Source organism: Cyrtonyx montezumae, unplaced genomic scaffold (genome assembly GCF_038088225.1).
Source record: "Cyrtonyx montezumae isolate F1298 unplaced genomic scaffold, pur_monq_1.0 scaffold_2, whole genome shotgun sequence".
In the NCBI taxonomy this organism is placed as follows: Eukaryota; Metazoa; Chordata; class Aves; order Galliformes; family Odontophoridae; genus Cyrtonyx; species Cyrtonyx montezumae.
This window is the reverse complement of record NW_027071936.1, coordinates 25,826,570-25,849,068: the sequence shown is the minus strand read 5'-3', so window position 1 is coordinate 25,849,068 and position 22,499 is coordinate 25,826,570. Positions and strand designations below refer to the sequence as shown.

General features: G+C 39.2%; 1 protein-coding gene across 8 annotated transcripts in view; it reads right to left on the bottom strand.

Moving 5' to 3' along the window:
• Positions 1 to 3,066: 3,066 nt before the first annotated feature.
• The window catches only part of WDFY3 (WD repeat and FYVE domain containing 3), a 131,267-nt gene continuing 111,834 nt past the window's right edge, over positions 3,067 to 22,499 (bottom strand). For 7 of the 8 annotated variants that reach the window (XM_065736695.1, XM_065736687.1, XM_065736691.1 and 4 more), the window contains 21 exons: positions 21,205 to 21,353; positions 20,818 to 20,938; positions 20,430 to 20,515; positions 19,983 to 20,063; positions 19,384 to 19,438; positions 18,930 to 19,049; positions 18,405 to 18,522; positions 17,394 to 17,500; positions 16,540 to 16,693; positions 13,973 to 14,064; positions 13,438 to 13,650; positions 13,089 to 13,236; positions 11,973 to 12,127; positions 11,342 to 11,500; positions 9,665 to 9,844; positions 7,725 to 7,907; positions 7,001 to 7,097; positions 5,667 to 5,996; positions 4,468 to 4,579; positions 4,025 to 4,222; positions 3,067 to 3,550 (listed from right to left, as the gene is read on the bottom strand). In XM_065736695.1, coding sequence (XP_065592767.1) covers positions 3,430 to 3,550; positions 4,025 to 4,222; positions 4,468 to 4,579; positions 5,667 to 5,996; positions 7,001 to 7,097; positions 7,725 to 7,907; positions 9,665 to 9,844; positions 11,342 to 11,500; positions 11,973 to 12,127; positions 13,089 to 13,236; positions 13,438 to 13,650; positions 13,973 to 14,064; positions 16,540 to 16,693; positions 17,394 to 17,500; positions 18,405 to 18,522; positions 18,930 to 19,049; positions 19,384 to 19,438; positions 19,983 to 20,063; positions 20,430 to 20,515; positions 20,818 to 20,938; positions 21,205 to 21,353 — 2,979 coding nt within the window. In that variant the 3' untranslated portion in view covers positions 3,067 to 3,429. Of the gene's footprint in view, positions 3,551 to 4,024; positions 4,223 to 4,452; positions 4,580 to 5,666; positions 5,997 to 7,000; positions 7,098 to 7,724; positions 7,908 to 9,664; positions 9,845 to 11,341; positions 11,501 to 11,972; positions 12,128 to 13,088; positions 13,237 to 13,437; positions 13,651 to 13,972; positions 14,065 to 16,539; positions 16,694 to 17,393; positions 17,501 to 18,404; positions 18,523 to 18,929; positions 19,050 to 19,383; positions 19,439 to 19,982; positions 20,064 to 20,429; positions 20,516 to 20,817; positions 20,939 to 21,204; positions 21,354 to 22,499 lie in introns of those variants that run through there. The other variant, XM_065736694.1, reaches the window with a different exon arrangement.

Below are 22,499 nucleotides of genomic sequence, written 5' to 3'. Positions count from 1 at the left end.
CACTAGATAGTAAATCGTCAGGCCTTTTACGTAACCACCAAAAAACAGATATTGGATTCTGCAATATAGTACAAAATTCCACACTCCAGTCTTAGCCAGTTATCTTCAATTTACTCCCGATGCTGTACAAATAAATGGCCATTTAACTAGGGCTTACAAGTTAATAACAGGACAAAAAAAATATACATTGCACTGACACAAAAAGTCAGCTGTGTTAATAGTCATGCAACAAGTAACCAAACTTGCTGAAATTAAAAATACTGTCTAAAAACAGTTTCAACTGCATAAATATTTTATACACAGTTCATTTACTGAAACAAAAGGAGTCTTTAAATGATACAAAGCAAATATAAGTATCTACCAATTTTATACATAAGAAAGTGCAAAATAACTTATCTAAAGTGTTCTGCTATTGAACTGATGACCGTGGGCTGGAGGCAGCCAGCCCCCTCTCAGAAGCATGACATTACAGTTGCACACTACATACGAATGTTAAGAGTACATGAATAAGTATACTACAAAGAACAAGGCAGGAGAAGACATGTGAGGTACTTGCAGAGAATACAGTCTACTGATGTTAGTGTACATGAGCATATTTTTGCGCAACCCATTTTTACATGGAAAACAAAGCAAGTCTTTGCATTAGAAGCTTGAATGAAAAAAACCACTCCCAAGTGAACGAAGCAGTTGTCCACAGCACCAGCTGCCAGAGGAAATACGAGCAGGCGGGGTTCTTCCCCTCCACCTCCTACCAGCACAGATGTGGTTTTGGAGCAGTGAAACTGAGGGATTAAGTCAGAAGGCTGCAGCTATTGGTTTGCAAAATGTGAATGTGGACCAACCTCTACGCTACAGGCTTTGAAAGAAATAGTGATCCTGATTTTAGTACACTGCCAAAGGTAAAAAGCACAGATCAACAACGGTGCCTCGTGCCTGCATAACCAAATATGGCCACTACATCATCACTGTTGGCACACAGTCTTCACGAGCCCACGTTAGTGATACATGCCAGATCTTGCTTTTAATGTTCAAGTTATACCAAAGTTACTGCCGGAAGCCCTGTTTTGATTAGGGTTTAATTGGAATCAGTTCACAGAACAGAATTCTTCCTTAAATTCAGTTTCATTTTGAAAACTGGAGGCAAGAGGGGAGAATCTCTGAGGACTCAAAAGCATTTAATGGTTGTTAAAAGTGCCTTCTCTTCAGACAGCAAACACATAGGCCACCAGCCCTTCTTCTGAATTACGCTGGCTTCGCATCATTTTGGGAAGGGTCAAGGCAACGTTAGAGAACATCTGAATATAGATATTCCAGCACTCCATGCACATTTACTGAGGGCTTCTCCCCTTCTATTTTCAGCAATAAATCTGCCAAGGGAGCCATGCAACACAGCTTGGGGTTGGACTCAATGATCTCTTGAGGTCCCTTCCAACCCCTATGATTCTATGATTCTACTCATCACAGTTTGGATCCGAAGGGATCTATTTGGGTCAGCTAACCTAAACAAACCTGCATTTACTCAACAGTGTGCAAGGGCTCTAGAAAAGCCTTTCTGCTCATTTGGGGATCTAGTATACATACCAGAACAGGAATTTCTCATTTTACAGACCAGCACATACTTAATAAACAAACGTGTCAAAATACATATTTAACTTTCAGTGCATAAACATGTGATACCAGGGTAAAGAGTAAGTGGTTAGGATTAACAAATTGACCTAGAAGCTCCAACCAAGAGAAGACAGGCATGTCTCCAAGGCGCAGGGACCCACTGCCACAGAAAGGCTGGCATTTCCCATGCTGCAATTCCAACAACAGCTTAAACCATCTTCCTCCTGGGGACAAAGTCTGCCCAAGGCTTGCTAGTGCAGGGTAACCTCTCCAACTGCAGCAAAATGCACTCACTGACATTCTGCAGAGCAAAAGTAGGGCTGCCTGTCTTCTGTTGTTTTGGGTCAAATCCATACCGTTGTTTTGCAGAACCCACTGTGAACATACCTAGACCTAGATCAGTTTGTCACACATTTACAAAATATATACACATATATTTAAAACAAACAAACAAACCCACTGTCAAAACCTCCTTTGGAAAGCAGTCCACGGGCCTGTGTGGTGCACGTGTTCCAATCCCAGTGGATGTCCATGTCTCTACTTCATCCCTCATGTAGTGCAAAAGAAGTGACAGAGTAGTAAAAAAATACTGCGATTCAATTCATTTTAAAACTTAAAAATGGTAATGGAAATCTACCACTGTCCTTAGGGTCATGCCATTTGCTGACACATGGAGACAGCTCAAAAGCATCTCTGGCAGAACAAGTGCTAACCCATTCCAGAGCGACTATGTTGTTCCAAACTTTTTTTTGTTTTAAATTTTTTTTTTTTTTTTGCAAATAAGCTACGGGACAACAGTGGTAAAATTCTATGCACAGGAAATTCATTCTGTACCTGTATGCAAGCCAATAGCTATTGACTTAAAGAAGATAAAAGCTGGTTCTTGCACTGCATGAATCAGCTGCTAATGAACGTGAAGTAATTAACAAAACTGCAGCTCTGACATATGTATAAAACAGGCTTTGTTAAATATGAACAACACTGAGGCGGTAAATAGTTTTGGTATAAAATGCAACCAAAGTATACAATTTAGTTCCTGGTTATCTTACAGCTAGAATAAAATACTCCAAGTCTTTCTCAAAAAAAGTTATCTTTTGAAAAAAAAAATCCATGTAATTCCATGAATAGCCTTATTTAAATTAAGATATTGTGGGCAACTGAAAGAACGAACGTGCACAAACTGGATTTTTAACAGAAATACACATAATGCCTTTGAGTTTTCTGTTTTGTTCTTTTTCTTTTTCTTGTTGTTATTTAGACATTCATATTTAAGTTGATAGATGAGAAGGATGCCACAACAAAGTATAGTGGTTAATCTGAAGTCCCATGTAACAGGCAGTTAGGTTCATATTTAGATAAAAAGGCCATTATACCTATTTACAATATACACAGTTGCTTGCGAAGAAGGCAGATTTACAACTATCTTCTAAAAAGCCTTCCCTTCCCTCCCACCCCCCACCCCAGTACAGATGGACTAGCTCTACAAAAACAAGACAAGAAACGGTGTTTCAGATAAGTGAGGATTTTCTTCATAGCCATGTCAACACAGAGTTAGGGGTTGACAGTTCTATTGTATCTGTGGTTATTAACCATGTCTTCCTGGGCCTTGCTCTTCACTTCAATGTGCCGTTCACCTCATCACACACCTTCCATCAACACAAATCAATTCAATGATCCCTTATACTTTCAGTGCTTAAAATGCAGTATAAACTTAAGTGTAAACAGACAATATTCTACTCCCTTCTTATCGCAGCACAATGCTCACAGTAGATCTCAGGGTGACAGCAGGGCTGTATAGGGTCTCCATTTACCACCACCTCGTCAATTTCTGGGCCCTTCCTCCAAGCCCCGCTCGTGCTGCAAGTTGTAGAAACAGTTCTGGCAGACTCTGACCGGTGATGAAATCTTCAGACGCTTGATTTCAGACTGGAACCGACTGCACCTGCAGAGGAAAACACCACCGTGAACACGTGTCCTCTCCCAACCTCACCATTTTCTTCCCAGGTGTGGAAATCATCATTGTGACTTCAAACACCTCAACGCCATCCAAACAAATCTTGACAGACTGTGTTTTGTTTGTAGACTGATAAAATTAACTGTTCGCTGAAAAAGAAATACATTTTTTTCCTCCTCGTTAGGTTAATTTGCCTAGAATTCATTACTTCATTTCATTCTCAGTTGATACCCGTTTTAAGCTGACAGCTTCACTGTTTATATAAAGGAACTTGTCTGTTTTTTTCCAACTCTTCCCTGGAAATTTTGACAGCATTGATGTTTGGGGTTGTTTCTTTGTTTTTAATCAGTTCTGTTTCGATAAGGGAGTGGGAAACCTCAGTATGTTTGTAGAGCTCAGTGGTATGCATCAGCCTAAAATTCTGTATGGGAAAAATCTAAAAGGAGGCTGGTGCTAGCTTACTTCTGGCAGAAGAGCTGCCCACAGTTCCTGCAGTGGTGACGCCTCTCCGTGAGCGAGAACCGGACCGCACAGCCCGAGCAGCTGTCCCCTCCCTCGTCCTTCACCCAGTGGTCGGCTGCCGACCGGCCTGGCTGATCACTCACAGACCAGCTGAACACTCGGCCACGGCCATCCCCAATGAGAATTCTGCTGTGATCCCTGGAGGAAAAAAGCAAAAGCATTCCCTTGACAATTCTGGCCCAGTAAAGTACAGACAGCGATAGCTGATTTTAGATGTCAGAATGTTTAAAGATGTTTTAATGACCAAGATATTAATCAGTGCTCTAAACAACCAAACACAAAAAAAAAAAGCCAACATAAAACAACATCATGCAAAGAACAGCATCTGCATCCTTTGACAACACTGAAAAAACGCACTGAGTGATCACTTGTGAGCTACTCACTTGGAGATGCCGAGGGCAGTGATTTCTGCTGGATGTGCGTTATCTTTGCGATCGAATGCTGTGTGCATAGTTAGTTTGCTCCTAAACACCAACTGGCGCTCCCAACGGTATCCTAGAAGGAAGCAGAAGAGGAAAAAAGGAAGAAGAGGAAAAAAGCAAATCTGATCATTCTCATTTCTACATCCTCCTTCTTCCCCAAAATACCCACGCATCACTTCGTAGAAAGGAAACACCTTTATCTCCCCAAAGGCTGATAACTCTCACAGATTCACTTCCTGCTCAGGGATAACACTTTCAATTGCTCCCCAACAGATCCAAGAAAGGAGAAAATGCAATACAAAGGAGTCTTACATTTCACAAAATGCAGCTGGCAGTTGCAGAGAACCGTGACATACAGAGTGGAGCTGGCACTGAAGCCCAGCAGGACTGAGGGTGCTTCATTATTACTATTATTATTATTAGGTTTTTTTCTGTAGTCAAGATTCAGATTTCCAACAGTGGTTAATTTTCTTCACAGCATCTCTATGGTGCTGTGTTTTGGTTACATGACTAAAACAGTGTTGAGGACATAGCAGTGCTTGAGGTACTGCTGGACGCTACTTTCACATCACCAAGGTTTTCTCTTTTTCCCCCGCTCTTCCTCACCCACCAGCAAGTAGGCTGAAGGTGTACAAAAAGCTGGGAAGTAACACAAGATGGGCAGCTGATCCCAACTGACCAACGGGTATTTCATGTCATACACAGCATCATAGTCAGCAACCAAACTGAGGGAAGGGCACTTTTTGGTAAGGATGCTATTTGCTCCAAAACTGGCTGCACATCAGTCTGCTTGCAGGAGGTAGTGAGAGCCTTTGTATCACTTGTAAAAACAAGGCTTTTATCTTCCTCTTTAGTTTGCTTTGTAGACTACCCTTAGTTCAACCTTTGAGTTTTGCTCTTGCCCTTTATATCTTCCTATTTTCTCCCCCCACCCTGTTGCAGTGACGGTGAGTGAGCAGATTAGCTACCAGCCAGGGTAAACCCACCACAATTTCTTAGGAAAAACCTCAAAATAATGTGCAGCCTCAACACAGAAATTTCTCACCAATGATTCTGAAATTTACCAGCCATCTCTGCTCAAAGCTGCAGAGATGCTGCCTTTTGGGTCAGTGCTGACAGCAAATTTATCTGACAAAGGAATCGTACTCAACTTCTTTTACCTGGTTTAAGCTTGCTGTAGTGCCGTGCTTCAGCATAGCTGGGGTGCAGGTGGTTAACCTGAGCGTGGGGATGCATTTTTCCTTGTCCTTCAGAATAATTCACAAAGATAAAGCCATCTTTCTCATCCAAGCTGAGCTGGTCTGACCAACGCCTGGAGTCATCTGAGCCACTGTCTGCTGACCACGCCGCTGCCACTCTGTTTGAGGCTGACCTCGGTCTGTGGCTGGTGCTGCCAGGCTGACTTTGGCTCTCCTGCAGTTTTGCATCCTGGCCAACACATGGATCATCTGCATCAGAGTCACTGCTGTCTTCTTCATGGGCTTCTTGTCCTGGATTCATGCAGCAGGAAAGAGAATATCGTTAGCAGGGCTGCCTGTAGGCTGAGCTTTTCTCCTTTCATACCTACAACCCAACACGTGCCATCACAGCACGACTAAAGGGAAATTCAGAGCCTTTGAAGAGATTCAGCTCCCATCACGGTAAATACCAACAGGAATCATCAAGTTTTTCATCTCTTTAGCACTGGAAGCAGTTTCTACAACAGTTCTTCTGAGGTGGGATGGGAAAGAAGCAGTGAGTACAGCTTTCAAAAATGTTCAAGTTAGCAAAAATAAAAAATTCAAAATTCCTCCTGTCACTCAGGAAAACAGTAAGCAGTCAGCAGTGATGTGACTCGAGACAACAGAAAAACATGAGGCAGACATGTTATCAACAGGCTTAACATGATGTGAAAGCTCAACTATTCAATACATTTATATTCTCCGTGTTACAGAAAAGCTGAGTTGTGTGATTATAAGCATACTATAAGCACCACAGGACCCACATCCAAATCTAGATCATATCTTCAACATGAATATGAAAAAATGAAGATGAGATGAGTAAAGCAAATGCCCATCAAGCACGGACCAAATTCTTCAAATCAGAGAAAACATTATGGTATGGTCAGCACTGCTTATGTAAAGTTCCAGTGATGGAACATCAGGTTGTCAACTCTGCTGTTAGGCTGTAATTTTATTTCAAAATAGAGAAATACATAGCTTTTGGACAATGGTAGCATCCATTAGGTTCACTGTACCAGAAGCAACCACAGAAAGGAATATACTCCTCACAGAACAAAAGGAAGAACGGCCATGACTTTCCTTACTCACAGTGGTATGAGATAACCCTAGATGTACTGGTGAATGAGAACTCAGACACTTCATGATGCCCAAGGGACATCTACTCTCCATTGAGAGAAGGCACCTCTATCCTATGTTCTGCACTGCACAACCACAGGATTTTACCTAAGTAAAGAGCAAATTGGATAAAAGCCAACTGTGGGTAGGCGACATACCTATTTGTGCTTCCTGGCAATCCTCTTGCATTTCCAGCACCTCTGCAGGCTCAGGAGCTGGTGTTTCTGGTACTTGCAAGAACTCCATCCGCCAGAACTGGAGGGAGAGTGGACAAGCAAACTGGCATGAACTCTTAACTCTAGCAGTAGCTAGGAAGAAAGCTAAGAGAGATTATTAGAACTGTACAAGCACAGCAGAGCACAACAGGTCACTTTTTTTTTTTCCCTTTTTCCCCCCAAGGAGCATAGGAGGTCAACTGCATACATGACTGAATGACAGCTGAACAAGCCTTGTGCTATTATTTAACACTTCAGCTGTTCAAACAAAAAATCCAGTCAATACTGCAATCTGACCATCAGACTCTGGTTAAGGCAGACACAGGCAAGCACATGACAAAATAATGAAAGCCAGTTGGACTGGCAGTGAACAGAAATGCTCTTTTTATTTTTCCTTCTTTTTCCTCTTTTTTCTTTCCAGGCAGCAAAATTCTAGCATACCTAAAAGTGCGCTGGATAAAAGCAGCAAACAAAAGCTACAAACTCCAGGCATAGAAGCTGGTGAGCAACAAGTGACTGAAAGCATAATGAAGCATCCCAGAACAGCAGGACTGCTTTCAGTACCAGCCAGGACACTATGTTGGACAGAATTTACTAATCTATTACATTAAATATTAAATCTTTTTTTTTTTTTTTAATTTCCTAAGCAGTGGTTCTCAGTACATACCCGTACAACTCCATCTGAATGTCCTGTCACGATGACATTCTGGGTATCCCACTCATTCATTTCTGATACAAAACAACACATGATTTGCTGGCTCCGACCAGTGAAAGTGTTCACACTTGCAGTAGGGCTGCCATTAATACTCCATACATGAATGTAAGTGCCAGCACATGATACAATATCCCCCTGAAAATACAAGTAACACCTCCATGTGTGAAAACAAATCTCAGGTTCTGTTTCAGCAAAAACATAAACCAGGTTTGCTTGCATACTTCAGCATTATCCCAAGCACAGATACAGGCTGGATGGTGAATAGCTTGAGAGCACAGCCCTAAGGAGAAGGATTTGGGAGTGCTAATTGATGAAAGAGTCAACATAAGCTGGCTATGTACACATGCAGCCCAGAATGCCAACTGTATTCTGGGCTGCATGAAGAGAAGCATGACCAGCAGGTCAAAGGAGGTGATTCTGCCCTTCTGCTCTTGTGAGACCCCACCTGGAGTACTGCATCCAGTTCTGGGTCCCCCAACACAAGAAGAACATGGAGCTGTTGGAAGTGGGTCCAGAGGAGGGCCATGAAAGCAACCAGAGGGCTGGAGCACCTCCCCTATGAGGACAGGCTGAGAGAGCTGGGGCTCCTCAGCCTAGAGAGGAGAAGGCTCTGGGAAGACCTTATAGCAGCCTTCTACTACCTGAAGGGGGCCTACAGGAAAGCTGGGGAGGGACTGTTTATAAGGCCACGTAGCAACAGGACAAAGGGAAATGGTTTTAAACTGGAAGAGGGTAGATTTTAGACTAGATAACAGGACGCTGGCTGCCTAGTGAGGCTGTGGATGCCCCCTCCTGGAATGCATTCAAGGCCAGGCTGAATGGGACTGTGAGCAACTAGTCTAGAGGGAGGTGTCCCTGACTATAGCAGGGGGGTTGGAACCAGATGATCTTAAAGGTCCCCTCCAACCCAAGTCATTCTATGACTGCAGCAGGAACTTTTCAGTAATTCCTATTCAGGCTGAGTTTGAGACCCTAAACAAAACTGTACGACAATACACCTTTTTTAAAACTGTACAGAGAAAAACAGACATATTAATAACCTGTCTGCTGAATTTATAGCTTTTATTATTTTATTAGATCAATTACTTCATTTATCACCATTCTACAGCATATTTTAGTACCTTCCATTCCCAGTTTCATGACTCAGCTCAAGCCTCCACTCTCTTTCACTGCCATGTGCTACACTAAAGTTCATATGATTCCTTCTCCTTATTGAGGAAAGGGCAAGAGACAGTCCTTCTACCTAGTGCAGAGCAGAACTCAGTAGATGTGGTTTAAAACACCAGCAACACAAGTGGTTAAGCAGCTAACAAACTGTGTCTCTTCCTACCCTCCCCTTTGCATTTCAGCACTATCCTATCTTGTTTTCAACCACCAGATAGCTGCAGTTGGAACACTGTCCATCCAGCCCTGATGGACCAACTAACTCAAGTTTCACACTGGGTAAACACTTAAAATGTGTATGAGTGCTGGATAGATGGCTATGTGTAGATTATGTGTAGATATGTGTAGACAGTTGACTGTTTCCACTGCAATTGTCACCACAAATTCATTTCTTGTACCTTCTGCTTCCTCTAAACTAAGTGTAAGAAAGCAGAAATTAACAGAGGTCATGTATCCACAGGAGCTTCTCCTAGCTCCTGTGGTAAAAAACCCACTCTGAACTCAGCGCTGGTTACACTGCTGCCAGCACTGTTAATAAGATCTGCCAAACTCAAGCTACCCTGAAAGGAACAAAAGATACAACTTATTCCCTAAACCAGGTAATTAGTTTTAATGTGAGTTACACAAGTTTCCCCAAACCAATGGAAGAGCCTAGTTTGACTTTCTTCAGTTTAACACTTCCATATTCTTGCTAGCACTCCCATTGCACATGGATGTTTGCTTCTTACCGTTAATTCATTTATACAGAGTGCTGAAACTGGAGCCCTGTGACCTCGAAGCTGTGTAAGAAATGAGAGCTTATTCAAATCCCAGATAATGCAGGTGCGATCCCGTGAGCCACTCACAATGATGTGATAAGCTAGTGATGCTGTTAAGCATGTGACAGTGTCAGTATGACCCAGTAATGCCTGCAAAAGACAAAAGGAACATGCTGCAATCAAGTGAGAGCACAAAAGTTGTTGTATTAAATCTTAAGAGATTCAGGCAATGTGAACACGAATAACTTATCGGAAGGCCCAGCTGGACTGAAAGCATTCATCGTTGGTGACTGCTTCCATAACTGAAATTGGTAGGAGTCATTTTATGAAAACAAAAATTCATTGCAAATATGAACTGGCTCTTATTTAAAAACGTGTGTTGTTCAAGAAATGACCAAGAAAGAAAAGATAAAATTACAACAAAACAGATAAAGTTAACTGCAAGGAGGAGAAAATTACAAACATCTGCTTTGAGAAGATCCCTTTTCTACATTTTAGCCCTGAAATAACAATCAAAATAGAAATCTGGAACACAGCTGGATTTCTCCTGTTTACCAAATTAGAAAGTCATCAGATAAGCTACACCAACTGGACTTGCTCTGCCTTTGTCAGTGGGGACAGAGGAAGTGCAACTTAAATATGTTGCCCTGAGATTCAGGATACAGTGTCTCATCTCGCAGTTACCGTTAGCAAAACACTTCTGAAAAACAGCTTCAAACAGTCAGTGTTGGAGACCAGTGTCAAAAAGTTGATTAATAATTCTCTAAATTTGTTCAGCTCAGTTTTAGTTGAAGCTTTCCTCTGGAAAAAAGTCCTATTATTAAGATACTAACAAGAAAAGTGTTGCTTACAATCTGGCTACTTAGAACAATGACATATCTTCTAGAGGTGTTTGTTTGTTTTTGTTTGTTTGTTTCTGGTGGATTGGTGGTATTGTGTTGGTGTGGTTTGTTGGTTGTATGCGTTTTGTTTTGGTTTTTTTCTGACTTGCTTCTTGGCTTCTTGTTTTAGTTTAAATACACACACAAAACTTCCTCTGCACTTAACTGCAACTGACTTAAAAACATAGGTGATTCTTCATTTTATTCGAGACTGACGTTTTGAATTCACAAAGCAAAAACAATGCAAATATATCCCGAAGGAGTATGCTGCGCTCTGCAAACAGCATCTTACTGCCAGAAAAATCAAAGTTTGCCCAGAAACACAATTTAAATTAAAAAACTCCAAAAGAAAATACAGTAGTTTAAAAAGGAGAAAAAGGAAAATGAACAGTAGAGACAGCCTCTTTTGCTTCCCTCTCTGTCAGTCTTCAGATGGGGATATTTTATAGAGCCCACTAAAATAACATGGATTATTCCACACAAAACACATCTACATACTTTTTCTTTTTTCAATAAAAAAAACTTATTAAAATTTACTTTGAAAAACATTGCTAGCCTATCTCCCATTTCTACAACAAGCTCCATGTAGTCAACGATCCTCAAAATGATGAAAATTTTAAGATACATTTTTCCTATTTTCAGTGTAGACCACTACTGGGACTATTCAGATTTCCAAAAGTTTACTCAACTCACAGTTTCAAAGCTTACAAACTTTCTTTGATCTTGGAACATCATTTCCCTAATTGACATCTTCGTTGTATTTTACCTGTTTCAGTGTGAGGGCTTTAGCTTTTTCTTTGGAGATGCCCATTTCCCACACACACACCGCAGTGCTTGTTCCCCCAGTGATAACCAGCTTGGGGTTGGGACAAATTGCACACAGTATCTGACCCCATTCTGACAAACATTCATAAACAATTACTGCCTGTAAATAAAGAAAACAGAGAAGGATTACTTGCAGGATTAGAGTTTGGTATGAAAAAAATAAAAGCCCAAGTGCCATCCTGCAAACTGAATCATTAATTAACAAAAATTTTGCTGCTGCCCCTTTTATTTGCATGTTTTTCTCAAACACAAATAATTCCAGCCTCTGCCATAAGATGCCTCCTTAAAGAACACAAGAGATGAAATTTAATTATGTGACTTAATTCTTTGTTTTTTGGGTTGGTTTTTTTTTTGTTTGTTTTTTTTGAAGTCTTGTTAAAAGTTATTATGAACTGGGTTACATTATTCTGTTCATGTTCTGATGGAGAAAACTGGATAGGGATAAACAAAACACACAACACAAAAAATGTTATTAATTCATATGCTAAGTTTCTCCCTTTAGATTCCTTTCACTATTAAACAGTGATTTATTTTAGCACATTCAGCACTGAAATGAACTTCAGATGACAAACCTTGTCTGACTCGTAGGTACCCAGTCTACAGCTGAGGTCCGCATAGCCCCAGGCAAAAGTTTTATTCCATGTAGGTGGGATGAGAACCTTATTCTGTTCAACTGCCAGAATGCCTTTATCAGTACATACAATCTGTCCCACAGGCTCCTTGAGCTCTGAAAAAGAAGATACAGTTAACTTTTACTAAAGAAAAAAGACTGATACTGTCCAATCCTATTAAATACAAGATGCTTCACAAAAGCCAAATCTTTGTATTGCTTAAACTGCTCTGGTCCCACCTGCAATGCTGCAGGAGACATCTTTCAAGCCAAACAAGAGACAGACGTAATCACTTTGATGCTTTTGGGTATTGAAAGTGATTGTGCAATTATCAGCACAATAAAATGTAATTTTTTGGTATTGATTCCAATGTCTAGGCCAAACATTTCCACAGGCTGCATTCCTGTGATCTCTGTTGTTTTTTAATCAAGTTTTGCAAATATTGATCAATACTTTATTGTCCCCTATCCTTGAGTATAGCCCTAATATGTTCTGTGGAATGGTACATCCTTCTTTTTTCATAACACACACCAAACCATTTAATCAATCAAGATTTACCTACTTTGCTAACAATTAACTTTTATTCACTCCAATGTCAGAGATTAATTCAAAACCTATTCCTTTGGTCTCAGCACAGTTTGCCAGTATCCCTGCCTGCCAACATTCTCAGCATTTTTTGCACTGAGAAAGATGAGAGGAGGAGAAAAAAAAAAAGGGGAGAAAAGGAAGCGAAAAGGAAGCGAAAAAGAATCCTTCTTCCACAGCACATCACAGAAAGTAAAGCCTCTGTGGGATTGGAATTAAACTCCTGTGCACCCTTCAGACATTCCTGGAATTTGCTTCAAACACTTCTTGTTCAAATTTCAAGAAATGCCTGAACTCAATTTTATTCTTCTCTTCTAAGAAATTATTCTAAACTGGCACAGATTTGCCACTTTCCAAAATATACCACAAGGGAAGTAGGGGACCTTACAGCACCAAGGTACCCTAAATTTGTCTCTCGGAAGTACAGATACAAATATCAGGTGAAAAAGATAAATAAAATATAGAAAAATGTTCCAAGTGCTGTGGTTTTACCTTTCACTGGTGCAAGAGATGGCCGCAGGTTGTCCAAATGGTGGAAAAAAATCTTGTCACTTGTGGAACCGGGGGGCACAGAGGTTCCCACAGTCTCCCCATTCAGACGGCTTCGAACACGTTTCGGAGGATGTGGCTTTTTGAAGAGCTGAAATTCATCACAGAATTACAGATTTATAGGACCACAAACTAAAGAAGATCAGTAGCGTTCCATTCACCTAAAAATTCTACATATTATATCAGAGGGCATATCACTTTTTTTTTTAAGAGTTATTATAGAAATTTATTACAGGGAATAGCAAATAGAAATTCTGTCACCTAGCAAATAGAAATTCTGCAAACGGTGTACCTGCTTTGGTATCTGTCCAAAGTTGTTAATGAATCCTATAGTAGCTGTCTCTTTTAATGGATCATTGATGTTATATATATCCACTTGCCCCTCATAGAAGAGATGGTGAAAGACATTTACAGCTTCTACTGCAGCAGGACCTTGTTGTTTATAGCCAAAGATCAAATCTATCCACTCATGCAGATGTGCACTCACGAAGTCACATTCCAGAGCCTGAAATCCAAAGGACATGCATTGAGATTAGCCACTTCAATCACCAGTTGAGTCTACTACGCCTGACAAAAAGAAAAAAAAGCAGTTTACAATGACATATTCTCAATACGTTTTGATAAAGCTTTTTCATTTTTTTCAGCCTCAACTTACTCTCTAGCCAAAAAGGAAGAGGAGGAAATGCCAATTCTGCAGCTATTTGTAATAAATAGTCATCAGCTCAGAACTTACAGACCAGATAGCAGCTGCGACTGCATGAATCAAGTCATGTGTGTAGTATAAAGGCACAACTGACATTTTCTATTGCCATTAACACCCAAATTACCTCCCGATGAACTCTGATAAATTCACGAGGGTCTCCTTTTGCCCATGGAGGGAGTATTACATCTCCAAGTTTGGTGCCATTTTGCTTGCAACCTGTAAAACAAATTAAAAATTTGGAGATAAACATCAAAACTACACAGCAAAAGCAATAGTTTTTAAAATCAACACCAACAAAATCTAACATCTTTCTTTTATAGCAAGCCATCCTTCAGAGTTTTCTTCTAAATACTGCCTGTTCTTTAAAGGTCAGGCAATAAAACCTGAAGATTTCCAACTTTGTTGTTCATATACGATATCTTGAAAGAAGAGAAAAATAGGAATGACTCAAACATTCCTTGCTAAGGCTTTTGAAGATGACAACACTGTTTCCAAGTTTTGTTGATACAGCTTGCACTGAAACATCTGATACCCAAGAAGATGTGCACCTGGCAACTAGAGCTATCACTGTACCAAGGCACATTTATTTTCTTCGCTTCCAAGTTAGCACTTATTCATGATGTAGAAACAAATAAATGCAATAGCTTGAATTTTAGAGTGGAAAAATCTTTTGTTGAGCATGTACATAGCAGCAGATACGTCAGCTGGGTGTATTTTGTAGGAAAATAAATGCTGGTACTCAATGGCTTATCAGGAAACCACACTGACAAGACTTGGTGAAACAGCTTTTGAGCTTCAGATTTGTTTTCTTCAAAATAGAAAGTTTTTGCCAAACAACTGCAATGTTGTTTTACCCATGAGAATAACTACACAGTAGTACAAACTAAATATTCACGTACTGACACTAATGAGCTAAGAGCTGTGTGAAACAAGCTTCACACCCATGGGCAGTAGAGTCAGTTCCCTGGGCATGGTCTGGTCACACACAGTTGTCTGGGTTCCAGAGAGCTCACTTCTCATTCTGAATATTCAATGCTGGCATGTTTAGACTACTAAAAAACTATTTGACTTCTCAGTTATATTCCTGTGTTGACATCTGTTGCTGAGAGACAATTCACACTTACTAGCTCAGAGGAACACCAGCAAGCTTCCAAGTTTACATGGGTGTACAAGCAGTGTCCTACATTTCTTGCATAATCTCATTAGGCTTTGAATGTTTTTTTCTCTATTTGGGAGCAAGGAAATAGAATGGGAGCAGAAGTATGAACACAATGTACCACACTATAGCAGTTAAGAACAAAGAAATTTCCCATTGCTGGTCTAAATATTGGTTGAAAATTTTCTTTTGTCTGATGATTACAATCTAAATTTATCAGAAGCTGAACTAAACAAACAAGTTCAGTATTTTTATGGCAATGGTTATACTCCTATGTGAAGTACATCTGGGAGGTGTTCTGCACGTCTTTTTTTCCCATTTGCTATTTCAAGTACAACCTTACAAAAGCAATTTCCAACAATACATTTTGAACAATAGATATGAGGCTGTTTAAATGTATCATGTGATCTTTCTTATGGCTATCAGATTCACAGCACAGAACTAAGAGCTTAATGCCTCAGTTATGTGTGACATACCTTCCAAAGAATATTTATCTCCAGTGGCCAATGTAAGTGAAATTAGACTCTTGTTAAGTAATTACTGTCACAAACTAAGAGCCACATTTCAACAAAACCTTTAGAAAGTGAAAAAGCAAACAAAACCTTTAAATGTGAAAACTGCCAAACAGATCTTGCCAAGCCTGAAAACACTAAGGAAGATGATATACTACAAAATGAAGTAGCATATAACATAGAGAAAAATGGAAACCAGAGAACTCCAGGTAATACTTGATGATCTGAGTGTTTCAAAGTGGTTTAATTACAAATAAAAATAAAATAAAAATAAAATAAAAATAAAATAAAAATAAAATAAAAATAAAATAAAAATAAAATAAAAATAAAATAAAAATAAAATAAAAATAAAATAAAAATAAAATAAAAATAAAATAAAAATAAAATAAAAATAAAATAAAAATAAAATAAAAATAAAATAAAAATAAAATAAAAATAAAATAAAAATAAAATAAAAATAAAATAAAAATAAAATAAAAATAAAATAAAAATAAAATAAAAATAAAATAAAAATAAAAATAAAAATAAAAATAAAAATAAAAATAAAAATAAAAATAAAATAAAAATAAAATAAAAATAAAATAAAAATAAAATAAAAATAAAATAAAAATAAAATAAAAATAAAATAGATAAATCACCAAACCAACCAACAAACAAAACCACCTCATTGCAAGCCAAAAACATTTTGGTTAGCTAGATGCCTTTCTTAGCAATTATCAGAACAAACTATTCATTAACTTTTTAAAGTGATCACTTGCTGTTTGAGAAACGAAAGTAGATAAAACTGAAAGACAAGAAGGCATCACAAAAGTAAATACTAACTCCTGCTATATTCTTACTGGTGAACAAATGAGCTCTGTATCCTTGGAACTTTAAAAAATATTATACAAACATGGAGCCATTTATCCCTTCCTCATGCAGCTAACTGCATCATACTCTTCCCACCTAATGGGTTTTTCTCATATCAGACTGCCTGGCCGCACTCTCGCATCGGTAGCAATGCTATCAGCTGCTTTTGCTTACCAAGATCAAAATTGTTGGAATTGAGCAAGAACTCAGGGAGGTAGAAAAATTCTGGGATGAGTTCCTTCACATCTGCCATGTTGTGCTTTGATGCTGAGTACCAGGCCTCACGCACGCTGTGAAACATTCGATCTGCCAGGTCAAAGTGACCACCCTGAGGGACAAAGGGAGAAGCATCAGACCACAGCACCTTGGCTGACAGAAGGAGAACCAGAACACACATACACAAGGTATCAAGATAGAGATTTTCAGAATGTTAAGAAACACACTCAACCCTACTTCAAATTTTAGTCTAGGGAAATATAATCCCAATGAAAATACATTTTTATTTGCTTGATGCTTTCATCTAGGACAATACTGGAAATGTAATGTTAAGACCCCAGCTCCCTCTCAATCTATGAAAAGTTCCAGGCTCTCCAAGTTTTAGTTTATTTTAACACTCAGTAAGAAACTCCTGGGAGTTTAAAATTTGGTTTAAAAAAGGAACCTTTTAACAGCTTCACACAAAATCAAGGAACTGGCACACGATTCTTTCAACAGCAGACAAATAAAGCTTGATGAAAAATGTAATTTTTTCACAGCAAAATCAACTTTGGTTTTTGTCTGGTGCTATTTTGTTCATACATTTTTTCAAAACATTCTAGCTATGAGCTTTATGACAAAATCTGAATTCCACTGCATCTTTTATTAAGTAGCCACAAAGATTTTTGGACCTACCCAACCTGCAATCACTCAACTGATTTTTTTTTCTAACATGTTTTACAATAACAAAGCAGATAGATTACATTTTTTCATGTAGGTCTCAAAGGTACAGCAGGAAAGCAATACAGGAAGTGCGGTCTTATGCTTTTTACCTGTAGTCGTAAAAAAATCTGCGTAAAAGGCTCCATCCGGACGAGATAGGAAGCCACGATCATGGCAGATGAATAGTGGGTCCCATAATGATAAGCTGGGGTTTCACCTGCAGAAAATCAAACGTAATACACATAGAAGAAATTAAGCAGTTAGGTGAAACAATTACTGGTGACAGTACTACCATTTAAGATGTTACATTTAAAATTGGCACATGTACTCTTCATTCTGCAGTCATCAAAACTGTATGTTTTCTCGTGGCCGTTTCAGATCAGACTGCAGTGCAGTAGCTGTAATTCATTGGGCTTCTGCACAGCAAGACCTCGTGGTTAGTCTTTTTTCTTTCTTATTTTAAATTTGAAATGCCTGAAGTGGTCCAACACAGCTATGGTGATTTCTGCAGATAGAACGTTACTTTCATTCTTCTTGATTACTCTGGAAATAAGGCTTGGGAAGGAACAGTTCACAGAATTGCTGGCTACAGATTTTGCACAGCTAAAAAACCATCTAAAATAGAGAATACATAACTTGATTGGCATCTGCTTAAACTTAAGAATTTACTAGTGCCAAGACTTCTTCTGGATAGTAGCAAGGAAAGCGCTACTTCCTGAGCAGGAAAACATACATCAAACTCAGAAATGAAAAAGCTGAATTGCTGTTACTGCAGAGATATTCCCACTCCTCTGGACAACTTACTGCCTTTCAGCAGCACTCAAACTGTACTAGTTAAAGAGAAAACTGGATGTGTGTTTCTTCTAGCCTTTAGACATTGTTGAACTGTTTTAAAAAACAACTGTCTTCATTTTATATATAAACACATGCTGGTCAGATTTAAAAATCAACAACATAACAACGCTCCTTTGCTTCAAATTTAATATTTGTTCACAGGTCCCTAAAAGACCCATGGTAGGTCTCTGCAAATCCACTTCCAGAAGTCTTGAGCCATGACATCCTCCCAAACTGCAGCAGGCTCATGCTTCTGTTCTCTTCCCGCAGGATATACCACTTCTTACCATTGGGATCTTCCCAGTCTTTGTATCGCTTCTTGTACTGGGCCAACCTGTCTTCTGTTTGAGCTCCCATGGGCTTCGCCAGGTTTCTGAATGTCTTGGGATTTGTAAGATCCAATTCCTTTAAAAATAAAACAAACATCAATTCCATTTTAAAAACATGCTTTCCTTAAGTACACAACATCCTCCAAGATATACTTCAGAAAGCTAATGCAAAAACTTACTGCTGCACTCTTGCACATTGCTACACAAAGGAGATGCAACTGCCTTACAACAAACAGAACACGAGGGCCTTCTCCTGTCCAACAGCATCCATAAAATCAGTATGGGCAAGGGCCTGCTTTTGCAGGACTGCCAAGTACCTCCAGGATCCTAACGGCTGACCCCATGGGTTGGGCATCACAAAACAGATGAAAATTAAAAAAGCCAAAAAAGACACACCACAGTTTTATGAAGGCAGTGGAAGCCAACTGTAATACTCACAAGACTCAAACACAAAAATAATTACTGATAGGATATTTTATTTACCTCTGAATCATAGTCTGCAAGGACCCAGGGAAAGACAGGGTACTGCATGAGATCGTTGTAGGATCGGCCAGCCAGGGTGTTTAAGTGCATCAGGTACTGGAAGTTACTGATTTCTCCTCTCTGAAGGAAGACATAATGGAGCAGTAAAGACATCACTTCACAACAATCAACTGAGCTGTCAGACTTCACAGGCATTTGAATCAGCTCTCTCCAAACATCTGAAACTTATTTCCACATTACAATGCCCAAACTCTATTTATACTTCTAATGATAGAATCATTTACTATTTGATGATGAAATAGATCCAAAATGAAATATAATTTGAGCATGAAATACAACCAGTTACAATACTGAGACACTTAACCCAAAGCAGTATATTCTACCTGTTCATAGGATGAAACTCAGGTGCATCACTACAAAATGTGCCATTAAAAAAAAAAAATATTGCACTTACTTCCCATCTTTGAGTAACAGATTTTTCTCCCACCAAAGTGCTGAGCAAGCCAGACCTAGTTGGAAGAATCATAGAAGAAATTACATTTTCTCATTTCCCAGTAGAACTTGTGCTGCATCTTCATAAGGCAATTCAAAGTGTCGAGATGAAATTCTACAAATTTTTTCAATTAGACAAAATGAATTTCATTCCTTTTCACACTAGCAGTGCATATTTTATTTCTGAGCAAAGACTGATATAATAACACATATTATCCATGCAATTCAGTGCATGTTCTAACATACCTGACAGGCTGCTGATGAGGAAAGTATCTAATAACACAGAGAAGCCAAATAGTTTTGGAACTTCAATTCTTTCACAATGTACCAATAACATTAATCCAGAAAATATGTATTTATTTGTAGGAATACATACCAAAGGTGTTGATGATACTAGAGCGTTCAAGGAAGCTGGAGCATAAAAATCAGTGTTTATTTGGCATTGCCCAGTTATAAACAGAAGTTTATACAGGTACTCCCCAGTACATCTGGACCTTAAGGTCAGCATCATTTGTTTGAAAGCAATGAGATAAAGAGCTTATGAGGAATGGTAACACTTACCCTTGTTCTACACTGGTGTTCGGCCTCTGTCCAGACACCGACTCTGAACTGTCAGTTAGAGATGGCACCACAGCCAAAAACCTGCACCAGCAGTTAAAAGATTACTGTTATCATGTCTGTCCTAAGGATGAACAGATCTGGTACAATTACTTTGTTTTTATCAGCTATGTAACATCTTCAACAAAACCAGAACGTCCCTCCTCTCTCCGCGTCCACACTCACTGTCACATCTCTCATACTGACCACATGCAGCAAGTTTAGCATACAGGCATTAGTGCTTCCTAGTGGCTCTTTGGTGCCATACCATGTTTGCTACACAGTTATGAACTGTCTCACACCAGTCACTTGCAACCTTGTTAGCAGATCACTGCAGGCTCAAATGTAGCTCAAGATAGATACTTGCAAATAATCAGATTAAATATTGTAACTGAAGTCACTTTATAATACCTCTGATAAACTTTATTTCTGACCCCTTTTTGGAAAGCCAGAAGATAGTTTCGTCCATCTCCTGAGAAAACTTCAATTGCAATTGGCTGAAAACAAACAAGACAAACAAGTCACCACTAACACATTCGCTTGTCACCTCCAAAGGTCAGAAGTAAACAAGTTTGGTCATGCTGAGCTTCAAATGACACCAAATTATTGCAATGCACATTTTTGCTTAGTGCAGCCAGCTGTTACATTTCCAGAACACAAAAATCCACTAATTCACCCAATTTATTAAGTCACAGTAGAACAAACATGGCTCAGATTAGATATCAATAGAGTTAAGCACTTGTATTTCATCACAGTGAATAGCTTTGATTTGCCAAATACTGATCTGTGCTCAAGTTACCTGCAAAAGGTATCGCCTTTTATGTACTTCCTTGATATCTTCATATGCAAAAATGCTGCATGTTCTTTTGAGTTGACTCGGACCTTGCCTTGCCCCCCTTGGTATGATTGGCTCATGCATCCTGTAAATGAGCATAAAGAAGAAAGCGACCAAAAAAAGAGATGCATTGTAAGAATCATTATTTTCATATGTGAGTACAGGAACAGAAAGACCTTAATTTCACAATAAATCACACCACCCTTACTATTTTGCGAACACAGAGGCGATCACTCCTCAGATCTTCAGCAATCTTGACATTATTTTGTAGTTGATACCTCAAAAAAATCTCATTAAGTATCTGCAGTTCACCTACTAAAGACTGATTAAACTCTTTATTCATTCACTCACTTCGGAGGCAACGTCTCAATGTCCCGTATTTCTCTGGTGGCTGTCATGGTAAATCCATCAATTACATAGAAGTGCTCTTTGCCAAAGAGGAGCAGCCCTTCACTGGTGTCAAGGCCCTGAACCCGAGCACAGCGGTACATATGCTGAATCTGAAATGAAAAACAGACACTTAGCAAAAGGAGGCCGACAAGCTGAGACTCAGATCATCGCTCTGTTAAAACAAGCCCTAGACACTGCTTTATCGTGTGTAGATACAGTAAAAATTCTGTTATTTTTCCTGCTCACTGGAGAAAAACATAACCTTGGCAATCAGCAATTGGGAAGGGAGTTTAATGAAAGTTTCCACAGTATGATACAGATTGGTAAGCTTACAAACTTCCATAAATTGCTTCTTGGGCACATTCTACACACTGTAGCCAACTTGACTGATCAAAATCTATTCACTGACATACTTCAAGACAGAACTATGAAATAACCAGAGCAGCCTTTCAACACTGTTCTTGGGGATAAAATATTCACTGTCAAGAATTTTCATTCTAATGATGAGAACAATTAATCACTTTGTCAAGTATTTATATTTTCAACGTGCATTTCCTCTCTCAGCTCATTATGCCAACTGGGTAAACAGAAGATAACTACAGAACAATTCTTATGAGAAGGGGCTGAGGGAACTTGGACTGCTTGGTCTGGAGAAAAGGAAGCTCAGGAGACATATTACAGCTCCCTACTGCAGCCTGAAAGGAGGTTGTTGAGATGGGAGGGTTGGCCCCTTCTTCCACGTAACTAGCAATAGGACTAGAGGGAACAGCCTTAAGTTGCAACAGGGGACCTTCAGGTTGGAAGTTAGCAAAATTTCCCTCTGAAAGGGTGTGGTCAGACACTGGAATGAGCTGCCCAGGGAGGTGGTGGAATCACTGACCCTGGAGGTGTTCAAGAAACGTCTGGATGTTGCACTGAAGGACATGGTTAAGTGGGGAGGTGTCAGAGGACAGTTGGACTGTGTGATCTTGGAGGCCTTTTCCAACCTTAGTGATTCTACCATTCTATGACTCAGTTCTAGGATAGGTTTGGTTTTCCTTAGCAGGGAGAAGGTAATAAATAATAAACAAATAAATAATAAATAAACAAAAGAGTTTCCAGTACAATGTTTGAACTGAAGCATGCATTTTTTTTTAATCAAAAATGCCACAAGAAGCAGCTGACTGAATATTAAACAGATGCAGCTGTAGGATGTTTATTTCTGCTTGCTACATGCAACACAGAGATTCCAATACAGTAAGCATCGTTTGTTTGCA